The sequence below is a fragment of the Suillus paluster genome (genome assembly GCF_016628075.1).
Source record: "Suillus paluster strain FC165 chromosome Unknown EDB91scaffold_102, whole genome shotgun sequence".
NCBI classification, from domain to species: domain Eukaryota; kingdom Fungi; phylum Basidiomycota; class Agaricomycetes; order Boletales; family Suillaceae; genus Suillus; species Suillus paluster.
This window is the reverse complement of record NW_024537662.1, coordinates 43,951-59,386: the sequence shown is the minus strand read 5'-3', so window position 1 is coordinate 59,386 and position 15,436 is coordinate 43,951. Positions and strand designations below refer to the sequence as shown.

Below are 15,436 nucleotides of genomic sequence, written 5' to 3'. Positions count from 1 at the left end.
GAATTAGAAGTCCCAGAAGCTATGGCATGATGGAAGATAGGAGAAGTCGGCCTGGCATCTGAAGAAACAACCTGAGGGTGTGAAGAGCTTTCATGATCATCAAGGCGCTTTCTTGCCCTTTTGACGGACCCAAGAAGATCTTTTGCTTTGCTCAAAGCAGAGAACAGTCATTTTTTGCCCTTGATGCAAGATTTTTGGTGTCTGGTGAAAGCACTTTCCTGCTGAAACCCTCGGCCACAAGTACATGTGAAAATGGGTTGGTTCATTGAAGACTGAACAGGACACATGGATGCGCACTAGGGACCATCCAATGACGCTGGTCAATCAGGGGACCATCATCGTTCAGAATCAATAAACGATAAAAGAATATGCAGCAGAATTAGGTAAGCAGAATTCGTGAGCTAGACCTTTCATGCATCAAGCTCGGTTGTCACAGTAGCATTATTCAAATACTCGCTGCACTTTTCACAATCTGTTGTATGAGACTGGTCAACTTGGCTCGCTCAAACCTGGTGCTCTCTCACAAATACATATATATATGAAAAGACATGCCTACAATTGTGAGTTGACGTTACAAGTACTTAGTTAATCCATAATCATACATCGATACTGTACATCATGGACTCCGGGCTTTTGCAGGAACAACCATTAGGAGTCAGACCATCCACAGCTTTCTTCTGTGTAAGAGGAGCTATCCATTAAGTGTTCATACTGGACAACAAATGAGCGACAGTGCAGCTGAGGACCTCCCATAGACCAGCCTGGGCAGTGTCAATCACCATGAGTTTGAAAATATGGCAGTTGCACTCACTAGTATTGCTCTCAGTAAGGTATTGTATGGCATCTGAGAGGAGCTCCACCTCTGTTTGAGCACGCCGCAGTTTTGATTGCATTAGACTCAGCTGAGCTTCAAGGAAGTGCTGTTCAGCTTGGACATCGGATAAATCACCGGCTTGCAATATCAACATCTGCAAGGACGCTTGTTCCATCACTCTATCATCCATGTAGTATTCCTCCATACATTCCTCAACCCATGTACTGACCAAATGGTAAGGGCATTGAGTTGCCTACCAGACATCATGAGAATCAATACAAAGATGTAATTGTAACCATGCTCACTTCAGGCAACACTAGTGTAGTGTATATTGTCATGAGTTTGGATGCAATGGATGTTGGTTCTTCTTTCACAATAGCAGGAACGGTATCCTTGGCGGATTCAAGCCTACCTTCACCAGCAGAATTAGACTTGCCAGTCAAGATACCGCTTAACCACTCTCTGCATTTCATATGCACTAGATCTGGCTGGCGCAAGCTCCCTGAACCAACTCTTGAGAAAGTGCCTGGCAAACGCCTGTCTCCCACTGAGAGTTGAATTACAGGACTTCCATGGCGTACTTCCAAATAAATGTCAATATTTCCAGGCATATATATGAGTGGTGTACATACACCCTAACTGCAGCTGAAAGACGTCCGTGGCCTGAGAGTATAGCGACAGTTCCAATTGAGCTCTATCTCTCTTATCTTCCAAGAACTCTAGCTCCCTTTCAAACCGAAATCTGCTGCTGAAGTTCTGTGTTTGCGTCTTGCGTAATTGTGTTTCTTGCATAATTTCTATGTGGTGTGCTATAACAAGGCGCCATAAATCTCCAGAGAAGACATAGTCCTCCAATAGAAAAAGCAGCAATCTAAGTTCAAATTGAAGCTGCTTGCAACACATTAGAGGAGATAATTCGATGACAGAGGGTGAGTAGCTGACCGTGGGGTTTGACTGACAATCGATCCACCATCTTAATCCGTCGACCCCTGGACCTGCAGCACAGGAAGACAAAGCGAGAGCTCCTTTACATGATATTATTGATGGTGGAAGGAGTGATGAAAGACGGCTGTTGAGAGTCGACATCATGTGTATATACAGAGGCGGTGAGATTTGGGGTGATGGTACAGAACGCAGTGTGCTTACTCGTGGGAATTTGAGGGACTCAACAGTCTATACTTAAGACAGATACCAAGGATCGCAGACACAGGTATATCATAATCAAGCCCAGCTCTAGTGAATAGGAAAGTCCAACAATACTCTTAATTTAAAATACTATTCTTTGCGCACCAGTGAAACCTCATAGATCTCTTAGTCCCCACTCTCTTGCACAACTTACAAGTTTGAAACAGTATCTGGAACTCTTCTCTGCTGATTCCACTGCTGGTAAAAGAGTGAAGTCTAGAAAATAGATTGTCTTGTTCTTTATGAGACCACATCATTAATATTGATGGGGGGCGACAGTCTGTCATTAACTCCTTAGCACTAGTAGACGCAACAATATATCGTAAGACTAACCTCTGAGAGGATATGCTTGAGTGCTTTGTGTCCGTAGCTGAAAGTACCTGTTGATTTTCACTGAATGATCTTCAGAGTCAGTAAGACGCATGACACCAAAGAAAAACCAACCTTCGTATGTGCAACTATCTTTAGCGCATCTCGCTGTCCAGATCCAAGTTTCGCTTGTCTCATCCCACCAAGGATACACAATAGACTCAACATAGGTTTGTTGTGTCCCATTAGCACTGTACATCCCATCAGCACAAAGACAGCAAGGATACCGGAGATTTCTTTCTTGTCTATAGTCATGAAACTGATCTGGAGAAATCATGTTGTTCTGATCATCGGTTGGCCTTGCATTACAGCAAGTGCGGGTAAGATATTGATGTATACAGGAATGATATGTCATACCACGCCCAATCAATCATGGTTTTTGACCTTGCGTCATAGTGGAGGAGGGCAAAGGGCCCTAGCATAGCTTGAGTGATGAGTTTAGCTAACCTTCGAATGTTATCTTCATCATGCAGGGGAGCAGTTATGGCAGATGATGACGAAGGTGAAGAAGGATGCTCCATAGATATTGCAGCTCAGCGCAGGCTATTTTATAGGTCTGCTTTATGCTGAAATGGCAGCGTTATTTGATATCTTAGATCGGCCTAACAGTTTCATAATCGGCCACCAGCAGGCACTGCAAGTTCACTGTTGGAAGTTAGCGCTTGGACAATTGTCGTAGGCAAACACTTACTAAGTTGGCGGTACCACAAATAAATAATGTCACAATCCTCCTGTAGAGGCATACATATTAAGGCATAGCCTAGAGAAATATGCGGGTGCTCCAGCAAAACAGATTCTAATGCATTGAAGTCCTCAAACTTGCGAGGCAGTGAAGTATAGCGCCGCACTTTTGAGGTATCTGTATGTATGAAGTGAGTGCACAAAATCACAGAATGCGACATGCTGCATTACTTCCCTTTGTACTGTCTTACCGGCGGTACTTGTATGCTAGAATGATTTTCTGCATGAGCACCATACTGATTCCATGCGCATAGTAACCGTGACAGAAGTGATGTTGTCTCTACTATGTGTCATGTGTTGAATTATTGCTGGCACTTCCCTTCTTCAAGTTGTTGTCAGGCACGCGCCTGACTGCTGGATCACTGAGTATTTTTGCGGAGCCCATGCATCATGGTCGGCAGTCGGGCCATAATAGTACTAGGTGTACTAGGCCCGGGCCATTAATATTAGTAGACACCGATGCAAATAGATGCTTATCATGGGGCATTGGGCAAGATACCGTTGTTGTCAGGTGTGCGCCTGACTGCTGGATCACCGAGTATTTCTGCAGAGCCCATGCAGTCAGCAGTCGGACCATACTAGTACTATAGCTAGGCGTACTAGGCCCGGGGCATTAAATATTAGTAGACACCAATGCAAATGGGAATGATGCTTATCATGGGGCATTGGGCAAGATACCAATCACCATTTGATTTCTACATATCTTTGGCACACTTTGTCGCCATTCAAAAACGAGTTGCTTGCCTCATTGTGTTGTTGCGATTTACTGTACATCTCTGATGGGGAAACCCGTCTTGCAAAGGTTTTCTCCTGAAGAGTAAGTTGTCCTTGCGGGCCGAGTGGTGGATGCACTTGAAGCATGCGGAAAAGAAAGTTGTGTTCACCCTCAAATCTGCGGTCACGAACAGTTTTCATTTCTTCGGCGACAGGTTGTTGGTGGGGCGCCAAATTTGTTGGAGGCAAGTTATCCGCACAAGTCAACTGTCTATGGTCATTCCACTAAATGATTGACTCAGGCTCTTTATGACACAAAACTCAAGTCTTCAACTATGTGGGATACGCTTCGCTCTCTCCTGCTAGCTTGCAAACATGTAAGTCGTGTCATCCACGTGGTTTTGCAAAATAACTCATTTCCAGCGAAAAGAACATGAAAACTGGGTAGCTCCGTAACCCATTTAATTTAGCAGGCGCAGGTGCAACAGTCAAACGTGCTCATCAGGGTTCGCAGTGGACCGCTTCCCGCTTTTTCCATTGACACCCATTGTTTCTTCTGTGTTTGTGCAGCCACTAACCAAACCTTTAATGTTGCAAGCAAGCACGAGTACAACTATTGATGGGGATGGTCTCCCTGAGTGCCCTGCTTGCCTCCCATCACGACCTCAAACTGGATGTCTGTTGTTGAAAAGACTAGATATTGTGAAGATTTTAGTACAGGAGAGGAGGGGTGAGTTTGTTGCGTGGATTGCTGCTGTGGCACACCCAAGGTATGTGTACTGTCCTTTTTCAGTCCTTCATCACCCATTCCATTCCATCGCAGCACTCCCAATCCGGCTGCCATCACTCCAGCCCTGGCACCATCTACAGCCCTGAATAGTAGCACAGCGCCAGCCGAGCACTACCACCCCACCCAGCCATCTGTGTCTACCCGCGGGCTCAATGAGATCGATGTCCTTGCTGTACACAATGGGAATCAGCTGGCTCGCTCATTATTCGAGGGTGGCAACAGCAGCCACAGAAGAGGACATCGACGATTCTGGCGCGAGTGCGCCCAACGGTCAAGATGATCATGAATCACTGATTCATGCAAGGGGTAAGCCCCTTGATTTACGTGCTCAGCCTTTACTGATTGTCTGCATGGATGTAATTAATACTGCAAGAGCATGGGTCAGTGTGTAGGTTCTTTGAAGTTGGAATGTCAACTGGTTGTGAGCGAGATCACGCAAACGGATTTCTGTCTGCAGTAAGTTTTCTCTTGATTCAATCACTTGCACTTGCGCTCATCAGTGCCCTTGCTGGCCAAATCAAGAGGCTCAGTCTACTATTAGGGTATCAAATAAAGTGCATTTTCTTTGCGGGGCGGCTGCTGCATACTACTAGTAGTATAACATGACGAAAATTCACAGTCCTTTAAAGTTCTCTCCTTCAAAGCTCAAGAACACTTGTAGAGCTTGGAACAGTGGGCCCAAACAAGCGTCAAGAGGGTGGAACACAGCACTAACCAGTGATTAAGAAGCCATCTACGTGACAGGCTGATAAACATTACAGCCTTTCCCTCTAACATAAGAATTTCAGGTAGGTGTGGCACTTTTCATCCGAGTAACTCCGAGTATTGCATTGTATAACTTTATCTTTCTGTGGTCGATTGCCTGATACCTAGGACAAGTCCTGGACGCCAAACCGTGATCCGCCTGCATGATACAAACTCCAACCCCAGTCAAGATCACACATTTTCAACTGAGAATTGGTGTGCATTTATTAAGTAGCCCTAGGGTTTAATCAATATCATTCACAAGTCTAAGAAATGTTTTTCCGAGTCCTCTCTCCCTCTCGTATTTAATTAATTAATATTCTGTTTGACTCCCGGGAGTCTGGGATTGTATTAGATAAGCAATTGAGATGCAGCCCTTCGCAGCATGTCTGCGGCAGCACTCCTAGTATAAGATCATCTTATCTTGACACTCACCCTAATTCATCATTCTGCCATTTTTCTTCTAATAAATGATGACAATGTTGGTAAGTTGAATGGCCTGCACTCTCAGACCACAACTGAAGCATATTTGAGTAGAATATGGTTCCCTTTGACCGCAGTACCCCTGTGTGGCCTACACAGCTAGGACGGTATGCCCAAAAGGCAAGACGGTGAGTACACATCACTATATACTCTAACTACTACTGGATACCTAATTTCATCAGAGCGCCACCGCTAGTTCCCGACTTCCTGGTGCAGGAAATGCAATTTGACGACTTTCGGTCAATGCCCTTTCTCACTAACGACAGACACCGTAACTTATCATTAACAGGCACAATGTATATGATAAATGGGAGGAGCATATCCATCCATCTGGAGCCACTTATTATTACAGTAAGACATGGGTGAGTGCCAATTGTGTGAATACTGGTAGTAATACTCTCATTTCACTGCAATAGAAAACATACACTGGATTGAATGTAAGAGATTGTCCAAAAGTTCAGTTGCAGAACTTTGAGGTGTGGGTGGCATCAATGAGAGGTAGGGTAAAAGGCGACCCCACCATAGTCGCTGAGCCGGCCAGGACACAGCATGTAGATGGTGATGTCTATCTGTACTACCTTGTAGCGCCAGATGTGCACGTCATTGGCTGGCTAGAGCCTTTGGATGGCACTCATCTTTTTAGAGAATGTGATTCTGCTAGGGAATGGAACCATAAAAGTGCATTACATTTGAGTGTTATGATCTACAGACTAGATTGTTTTTCAGGACTTGAGCTTGAGGCCCAGTTTTGGTAAGTGATTGTTGAAATCAACATAAACATAAATGGCTGATTCAAATAAACTGCTTGACAGGAAGCATGTAGAATTCTTTCCCCACAACTTCAAGCTCGATCACTTGCTTGTAAGAAAGCTGCGTACTGAACTGGATTGGTTTCATGCAGGCATGTTCCATCACATTCTAGTGCTGAATAGAATGATCTCAGCAAAGTGCAGATGCATTGATTTTAGACAACTCCACTTCGGCTACCATATTCTCTAACAAGGAAGCAACAGAGAAAATTATCACCAGACTGGCCAGTCTAGGTATGTAATGTTGCATTGCCCCTTTACAGCATCCTCATGATGAAAGCGCACATGATCTTACAGGTTCTGATGGAAATATAACAGAGCCAGGCGTCGCATTGTTCGGTGAGTAATTGTGTGAATAAGACAGTACGGAAACTTATATCATTACCGTCAGGCAGACTATACCACATGCTACATATGTTAGCCATTTCTCTTACCAGGTATTGTTACTAATTAGACGGTGCAGGTCACCACCAATACCTTAACTATTATGGACAACCTGAAGCATGTCTTTTACGGTCCCATTCAATGGGCCACAGGCATAGAAAGAGGGAGCCCTTTCCCTTCATAGCTACACTAGCTATGTTTTGCCTTCCCATGTTGGTTCGAGAACGCCTCAACCAAATCTACGTTGACGGCCTTATCAATTCCCTCGACATAAAGAACTTTGTTGACGACTTCAGCTCCCAGAATACAGCACAAATAACTCTGGTGAGTGATATATTACAAGGGTAGAGAATGAGAACTCATGTACATGTGGCAGGCAGGAGTCATCATGGCGGTTGACGCTGGTTTCCTTGCTGTCCAAGGTGTAGGTACAGGAACGGTAGCAGAGTCTATTTTGAAGGGATCCATTATATTCTGTGTGGGCTGCATGTTTGCAGGCATGTTCATGCAACACTTTGGAGAGAAATTGAAAATGCTGAGATTTGTGGTTTGTTTGATTTTGTGCTCTGCAGCTATAAGTCTGACATTACCACTTAACCAGACATATTATCTTGATCAGGGGATGGCAGTTGTCATTGGGGTGTTCAGCACACCTAGGTTTTTTTGTATCATGAGGCAAGTAAAGTTTTGGATTATAGTCCCTTACTTTTACTCACAAAAGACGTACTTTAGCATCACATGGTCCAGCATTGGATTTCTTGCCAGTGCCTTCATAGACGCTGAGCACTCCAAACCCGCCCTGATTACATGTGTTTGCTGCCTCCTCATTGTGGTGGGCATCTTAGCCCCATTGGCTTGGTATGGGTTTCAAGCAAGGATAGACCCATACTTGCACGTTGACAAAGTCTAGATTTTATTATGTGTCACAGTATTGATGCTTTGTGTATATTATGTATAAATGTTCTCACTACAAGCCAGTTCATCACTGTCATGCATACGTGTATTCCAAGTTGGGAGCTTGCTAGCCGTACTTTCGGTGTTCAACGTTCACAATGATCTACTGTCAAACCAGTCACAGACCTCTTAATCGTCCCTTCCAGTGCCTCCACTTCTCTCTATATACATTCATTTTCTGGTCAAGTTCCTTATGTCCATTAATTGACTGTCAACTATATATATGCATCTAATTCCATTTTCCATAATACAAAAGATGCCGGATGGGCACTGATGAGTCTCTGGGTATACATCGAGTGCTCCTCTGGTGGGTAGATAGTACAATAGTAGAGTAGGATGTTGCAAGGTGAGATGGGTTACTATGAACAGAAAAGCAAAAAATTGAAAACGTAAAATCACATCAATGCACTCATCCCTAGATCCTAAGCTTAGTACTTCAGACAAACATTTTAAAAAGAAATGTAGCTGACCCTTCTAAATGTTGCTACCAGATTTGCAGCTGTGCACAATGCTGCCCAGATAGTATCTCTCACGGCGCCTATCACACCTTGAACCCTGCTAAAAAATGGTCTGCTACCACCGATGCCAGCATTGGTGGTGGCATTGGCGGCGGCATTGGACTAGATGCTTAGATAATGATCATGTGCGTATATGTAGATCACTTACCTGTGCCCAAAAACATTCCGCTTGAGTCTATTGCATTTTGTTAGCTTTGTTAGCGTTGATCATTGATCGTTGATCGATTATTGTAAGCACTTACAATGATTTTTTTAGGCATTGTGCCCATCGAACTGCCAGCGTTGAAAACATCTGAACCCATCTGCTGTACCCGTTCGATAAGCGATCAGGGGTTATACATCTTAAATCTTACCATATACAGATATCTATTATGTATGAGACAGATTAGAGTCGAGTTAGATGATTGCCCAAGCAGCATTCGGGAATTGCCAATAGTATTGCTGTGCATGTTTTAATCGCAAAATTTTCGCTCTCTTGCTAAACTTCTTCCACCATCCATGAGCGTGTGAGCCTCCCATACCTTCCTTCTTGGCTCGACTCCAGAGATCGATACATGAAACGCACAGAAGTTTGAACATCTGTTGGCTGTTGGATCTGGATTCAAAGTATGTCCTTCAGCGCTTTTCTTGATCAGTCACACAAACTTTCAAGACCATCACAACTTCATCCTAAGTCCAACTCCCCCTTCCTGCTTTCTCACTTTCCTTCTATCACTCTCTTGCATCTTTTGATCATTCCATGTCTCCTTCACCTTCAATGCATATATGTGGTGCACCTGAATACTAATTCTGATCAGCAGTAGATTTACGGTTCTTCATGTTGATTTTACTTCTTGAGGGCGTAAATTTTTATCACTGTCCAAACCATTCTATCACTCTGATTAGCTTTCTTGCTCACCACAGCTGATGTCCTCAATTGCCACCCTCTGCACCAATTTTTGCCTCACGCAGATCCAGGTGATATCAGATGAAAGGATTGCTATAGTTTGAGTTTGGGTATCTCAGGGTATGTTCAGTCGTCTAGTTTTCTTACCACTTTTACTAACCGGTATCCCCGTCCCATGCAATCAGTTTCATCCCTTGCACCCAGTCTCACTCCGCCTCAATTCAATAGTGCTGTGCCGACCAAATGGTCACATGCTTCATCTGAACACAGGAGTATGATGTGTTGCTGCCTGTCGCGAGCCATGCCGAGATTGTGGAGTCTTATCTTTGGAATAAGACATCTAGGACATGGGCATCCACCTAGTTGGCCTATAGTGGCAATGAGGACTTTGTTCTGTTGAGCTTCTGGCATTGTGTTTAAAGGCAAAAGACTCACTTCTATGGGCAGTCCGCAAGTAAGGGGCAGAATCCTCACTTATCTCATGTTGTTTATGTTGGCGGTCTAGTCCTGATCAAATAGAACTTCTTCTTTGACGCCAGTATGCTCATACAAGAACATGAAATGGTATCTGGTTTACATAGTTCTACCCTGTGATTGAGCGCACCGCTGGTGAGACCTCGCTCTTCAAGTAGCTCTCTCGTATATTCATTTCTACCATCTCTTTTCCTTCTTCTGCTTGGCGCCAATCTATTAAATATAGGTCATGACCCAGAGATCCGGATATGGAGCGTATCGAATCGAGTCGAAACTCGCTAATATTGTCTGTTGCTTGGATGCTAGATGACAACGGTGTCTTCACCCTGGGACAAGATGGTGTTATCAGCAAATGGACGCGAAATGCAAGTGTCGATGTTCTTGCTCCCGAGGTCAACCGTAGCTGACCATTTCAACCAGAACCAGAACAATTGGCAGTGGGCGAAGCTCCTCAATGCGGGGAAGTAGGAATCCACCAGCTTCACCTACAACAGGGATCGTCTTGCCATTGCATTTCCTCGCTTTGGGTTAAAGGTGTGGTTATGGATCAAAGGTTTGTGCTACTCTCACATCTCAGAAAACATTGTCATATCTGTCACAGGCACCTGGCAACCACAGTGGTCCGTTCTTTTACAAGGATGACGAGGCATTACTTGGAGGCACTAATGACGGTGTACTGTAAGGGTATCTAAAAGTGTTGCTCTGGTAACTCTCTGATAACAGATCACGACAGATGGTATTGCCAAGTTCCCAACAGGACGCTCCGAGCCTACTCATTTCTCGAAGCTAAGATGCACGCACCCCATTTCTGATTGCCTCATCTCACAGCTGACATTATCTACGCAATAGACGACACCTGGACGTCAGTCCAAACGGAGCTCAGGTCTCTGCATCTCAAGTAGGCGCTTGTGCTTATCTTGTAGGCGTTCAAGGAATGGATTGCACAGGCAAAATTGAGCAGGTGTATGCGATTAACAGAGACTTGGCAAGTGATGTGAAACAAGCTCCTCCTGTGGTGTTCGTCAATGGTGGCCATTGTGCGGTATTTCACAACAGAGATTCCTCCTGTTTGGTCTGGATCAAATTGAAAGGCGAGGTCCTGAGTGGTTTGGATCATGGGGGGTAGTAAGCCTATTGTGATTTGCGCTCGTCTTCTCGCTGACTTGGCGGCATCTGATCTAGATGAGAAAACCCAGGTTGTCGCAGTCAGTATACTATTCCTTTTGTGACGTGCGTTTCTGAATAGCCTTGTAGGACTTTGACTATGGATCCCAGTTATACATCGTCACAGGAACTGCTCTAGACTTTCTGTTGCTATTTTTGCACCTCCTTAATTCATTATGTTGATGGTGAGCTATACACCGTTGTCATTACTTGACAGACTACTATAAATTCTTGTGCGCATTGGTGAAAAGCTGAAACTATGTCTCCACATGACTGAGGGGTCACTACGGCATTCCCACTGCTTCCCAATCATCTGTCGAGCTTTGTTTCAATTGTGGGACATGGTATTGCATTTGCAATCTCACCTAAGCATGGAGACGGTGCGTCCCATTGCATTTGGGCTGGACTGTAGCATTCTACATCAGTGGGTGCATACTTCTCTAGAATGTTTGCACACTGGTTCTCCTCTAGCCATCTTAATCAGTATTTCTTGTATAGTTCCAAGTAATGACTGCAGTTTTTCTCAGCCACCTCCAGACGCTGGTGCAGGTCACTGGTTAATATAAGATCTTCCACTGCACATGCAGCCAGGGTTTGGTCACTGGCAGGCTGTGGGTGCGCACCCTCAGCACAAGAGCTTCTGTACGAGCGCAGGTGAATCATTTAATGTGCTCCTTTTGACAAACATACATAACTGGCATCTTCACCTGCGATCCCTTGCCTCTCTGTGTATCGTCCAGTGTCGAATTCCCATTGATTTTGATCCTTTAGAGGTATGAAGCCAAGCGCATTCAATAACGTATTATGAGCTCACTGTAAGTTCAAATTTATGGTGCAGCTGTTCAATGGCGGTGATTGTTTCATTGCAAGATTTTGACTATCCAGCACAGATACTAATGGTACTTTATACCCTGCAAGAAAATGCTGTTCCATCGAGTAGGCATTCCCATTTCAAACAGTAGCGCTATGACACATTTACTGTCAAATTAAGGAGCTGTGGGCATATTACAGCATAAGGATGGCATGCCTATTGGCATGATGACACACTTAATATGGCACCAACATGTATTCACGTCATTCCTGCAATGCCGTGTCCTCTGATACTAAAGTATAAATCAAAGTATGGTTGCAGGTGGAATACCTGTGAAAGTCCAATATGGAAGACGACAAATCTTCTTCGAATGAATCTCACAAGAGAGGTTCAACATCAGCTCTTCAGCTCGGACCTCGTAAGAGAGCATAAGTCTTCAAATTACTCAAATTATCATTATCTCAGCTGATGCCAGAGTTCAGCTTGAAGTCTGATCCTCTAGTTTCGCATGGTCGACATTTTGGACGTACAGTTTTCACCCTCTGCAATTATCCCTCCCTGTTAACTAATGGCATACTATGTTTGGAACAACTGGAAGATGCAACACTGGAAGACTTTTGTGCTGAGTCAATATTAACTTCATTTCTGTTGACTCGAATCTAACGCAGTCATCAGAGAGCGCAGAGAGCATAGAGTCTTTGAAAAGCTCTTGGACTCTTACCCTGGGCTGTTGGAGCGACTAAGGGAAGGCTCGGAGGAAGAAATCCTTCATGTTGGAGAACTAGTGAGTCGCCCACCCATACCTGGCCAATATCCTTACTTAGCCTAGAATATCGGTAAAGGGGCATCTGCTGCTAGAGGTGAGGACACAAAGTTGTTGAAACCTGTGGTAATAGATTGGATAGTACCTGCAGGTGAAGTCGTCCTGCCTCCCTTGCCAAGAAATTCGAAGATCAATTGCAGCTTCAACCACCCTCTCACGGGTCGCTTACTCTGTCCCACTGAATTGGATTGGGATGATGAGGAGTAGGTCTTACATTCAGACACCAATCACTGACGCTTCATGGTGCCAATTAGGACAAAACAGCATTTGCAAAGTGGTGTAATCTCTGTCAGCGGAGACCAATGGCCTCTTTTCTTATATGCCAACGAGGCCTATGATCCAGAGGATCCCTGGAATGGTCTTCTGAGGACATGCCTACTCATAAATGTGAGCGCACTTAGTGTATTGTAAATACATGAACATTTATTGCATACCCTTTCACCAGGCATTTAGGCATATATTTACTTCACCAAGTTCAGTGGACAGAGAGCCCAAGGCTACAAGAGCTGGAAATGCTCACCTTCACGGCATGACTGCTGTTACCGGTGCTTCTATAGCATATGTCATGACTCAGGTTTTTAAACTGGTTGAAATTAACATTGGTTTTGTAACTAATAATTGAGATAGGTTAGATTTGCGCTGTGTTCATCCTCAGTATTCTCTCGCACGGACACAGCAACCAATTCAGAGACCTTTTATCACTCTCTTCTTGACCTTTTAGAAGATCCAGATGAGCAAGGGGAAGTGACAGATCTACTGGTCTGGTGGAATCGGTAAGCAACATGTTTGGTGTTGATCGTTCGAGCACTTAATTTCATTTTAGTCAGATATTTCCAACTTCCTCAGCTGCCAAAAGGACCCCCAAAACTAACAGTGCGCTGTCTAAGATCCGTCAAAAGTGTGCCACCGCCCTCGCAGCTGCTAGTATTTCATAATATATATATATTTATTAGCGCTACTATTTGTTTATAATATACATGTTAGAGCAATGTGATTCTATGTATTTCCTGTGAACTGAGAACATTTAATGGAAACCTGTTGGGACGCAACAACGCTCAACTACTTCTCAGCATCATGGTTTCTCACGAACATTCCTTGTAGGTAGCTGTAAGTTGTCATACGTGAGAGAGAGTTTGGCAGCACCACAATATCAAACTAACCTTGCAGCTCAATACCAGACCCAGCCTCACTGTTGTGGTATGGTAGCGCTCAGCCACCCATGAACTCCCTTGTAGAGATGATGCAGACCTGCCTCCATAAAAGAGCGCTCTGAACAGCTGTAAGTTGTTATAAGTCAGAGAGATTTTGGCGGCGCCAAGATATCAGACTGACCTTGCAGCTCAATACCAGACCCAGCCTCACTGTCATGGTGTGGTAGTGCTCAACCACCCATGAACTCCCTTGTAGAGATGGTACAGACCTGCCTCCAAAAAAGAGCGCTCTGAACAGCTGTAAGTTGTTATAAGTCAGAGAGATTTTGGCGGCACCACAATATCAGACTGACCTTGCAGCTCAATACCAGACCCAGCCTCACTGTCATGGTGTGGTAGCACTCAGCCACCCATGAACTCCCTTGTAGAGATGATACAGACCTGCCTCCAAAAAAGAGCGCTCTGAACAGCTGTAAATTGTTATAAGTGAGAGAGATTTTGGCAGCACCACGATATCAGACTGACCTTGCAGCTCAATACCAGACCCAGCCTCACTGTCATGGTGTGGTAGTGCTCAACCACCCATGAACTCCCTTGTAGAGATGGTACATACCTGCCTCCATAAAAGAGCGCTCTGAGCAGCTGTAAGTTGTAATAAACGAGAGAGATTTTGGCGGCGCCACAATATCAGACTGACCTTGCAGCACTTGGTCAGCACCTAATCTCATGGTGAAAGTGGCAGATCTAGATTTCACAGCCAAGCTTTGCCAGTGGCTGTCAGGTGATATCTATAATCAAGCTGCTTTTCAAACTCAGCATGTTGAGCGCATGCTGCAAATGGTGATCATGGCCTGCCAACAGTTGGTGTGATTGAGCGCCTGAGAACTGCCACCATCCATCTAACCAGTGATTAAGAAGCCATTTACTTGACAGGCTGATAGACATTACAGCCTTTCCCTCTAACATAAGAAAGGTAGGTATGGCACTTTTCATCCAAGTAACTCCGGATAAACAAAGCTTTGTCTGCAGATCTATCATAATGATACAAATTTTATTTATTTTAGACTGGATAATGCATTGTAAAACTTTATCTTTCTGCGGTCAATTGCCTGATGCTGTATACAATGGTCAATTATTGTTAGTTACTAAGAGGAGCTGGACTTAGTGATATAAATCTCAAAAGTGACATCATCTTGCCAGTCAAAGCTGAAGTCGGCCTCATCGTGGAAAGCATCTAATGGTTGCTTAGCATGTGCGTCATGTTGAGAGCGCCCAGAGCGTGCAGGCCCCAGTGTCATTTTGATGCAAGAATTCATTGCAGTTGTAGGGATGCAGTGATGCATCGAGCGCTGCAGTGAATTTTCTGTTGCAGTGATGCATTAGTGACGCATCAGTAATGCACTCTGATGCATCAGTAATGCACTCTGATGCACTAGCATCAGCAATGCATCAAACCAAAAATCGGGAATCGTCCCACGGTCGTACATGAATCAACAATACCGCCAGGTACTGGTCCACATCCCGCCGCCAGCTGCTCACCGTTATACACTGCGCGCAAATCCCTCTTGCAGCCCTACAGCTGCACAATGCCCCCGGGGTCATATGTGAATCAACAATACCAC

At 44.5% G+C, this 15,436-nt stretch overlaps 5 protein-coding genes across 5 annotated transcripts; 3 read left to right on the top strand and 2 right to left on the bottom strand.

Moving 5' to 3' along the window:
* Nucleotides 1–596: 596 nt before the first annotated feature.
* Nucleotides 597–2,837, bottom strand: EDB91DRAFT_1086684 (uncharacterized protein; the record flags this gene model as incomplete). The annotated part of the gene is made up of 11 exons (XM_041316088.1): nucleotides 597–691; nucleotides 812–1,067; nucleotides 1,120–1,394; nucleotides 1,447–1,685; nucleotides 1,774–1,809; nucleotides 1,961–2,047; nucleotides 2,154–2,215; nucleotides 2,333–2,379; nucleotides 2,444–2,559; nucleotides 2,726–2,783; nucleotides 2,816–2,837. 11 exons carry the CDS (start codon nucleotides 2,835–2,837, stop codon nucleotides 597–599), a joined length of 1,293 nt encoding a protein of 430 aa, XP_041171471.1.
* Nucleotides 2,838–4,158: 1,321 nt separating this feature from the next.
* EDB91DRAFT_1086683 (uncharacterized protein) lies at nucleotides 4,159–4,893 on the top strand (the record flags this gene model as incomplete). The annotated part of the gene is made up of 3 exons (XM_041316087.1): nucleotides 4,159–4,200; nucleotides 4,394–4,593; nucleotides 4,647–4,893. The coding sequence occupies 3 exons, from the start codon at nucleotides 4,159–4,161 to the stop codon at nucleotides 4,891–4,893; spliced, it is 489 nt and encodes a 162-aa protein (XP_041171470.1).
* A 937-nt stretch (nucleotides 4,894–5,830) lies between these two features.
* Nucleotides 5,831–7,690, top strand: EDB91DRAFT_1086682 (uncharacterized protein; the record flags this gene model as incomplete). The annotated part of the gene is made up of 12 exons (XM_041316086.1): nucleotides 5,831–5,842; nucleotides 5,895–5,968; nucleotides 6,023–6,079; nucleotides 6,130–6,202; nucleotides 6,257–6,518; nucleotides 6,567–6,591; nucleotides 6,653–6,701; nucleotides 6,784–6,883; nucleotides 6,947–6,988; nucleotides 7,113–7,357; nucleotides 7,410–7,461; nucleotides 7,653–7,690. 12 exons carry the CDS (start codon nucleotides 5,831–5,833, stop codon nucleotides 7,688–7,690), a joined length of 1,029 nt encoding a protein of 342 aa, XP_041171469.1.
* A 415-nt stretch (nucleotides 7,691–8,105) lies between these two features.
* EDB91DRAFT_1086681 (uncharacterized protein) lies at nucleotides 8,106–9,061 on the bottom strand (the record flags this gene model as incomplete). Its single annotated transcript, XM_041316085.1, has 6 exons — nucleotides 8,106–8,195; nucleotides 8,458–8,607; nucleotides 8,654–8,680; nucleotides 8,748–8,807; nucleotides 8,859–8,871; nucleotides 9,027–9,061. The coding sequence occupies 6 exons, from the start codon at nucleotides 9,059–9,061 to the stop codon at nucleotides 8,106–8,108; spliced, it is 375 nt and encodes a 124-aa protein (XP_041171468.1).
* Nucleotides 9,062–12,308: 3,247 nt separating this feature from the next.
* Nucleotides 12,309–13,598, top strand: EDB91DRAFT_1239614 (uncharacterized protein; the record flags this gene model as incomplete). The annotated part of the gene is made up of 7 exons (XM_041321878.1): nucleotides 12,309–12,466; nucleotides 12,516–12,624; nucleotides 12,670–12,866; nucleotides 12,918–13,050; nucleotides 13,109–13,237; nucleotides 13,291–13,436; nucleotides 13,487–13,598. 7 exons carry the CDS (start codon nucleotides 12,309–12,311, stop codon nucleotides 13,596–13,598), a joined length of 984 nt encoding a protein of 327 aa, XP_041171467.1.
* Between the last annotated feature and the right edge of the window lie 1,838 nt (nucleotides 13,599–15,436).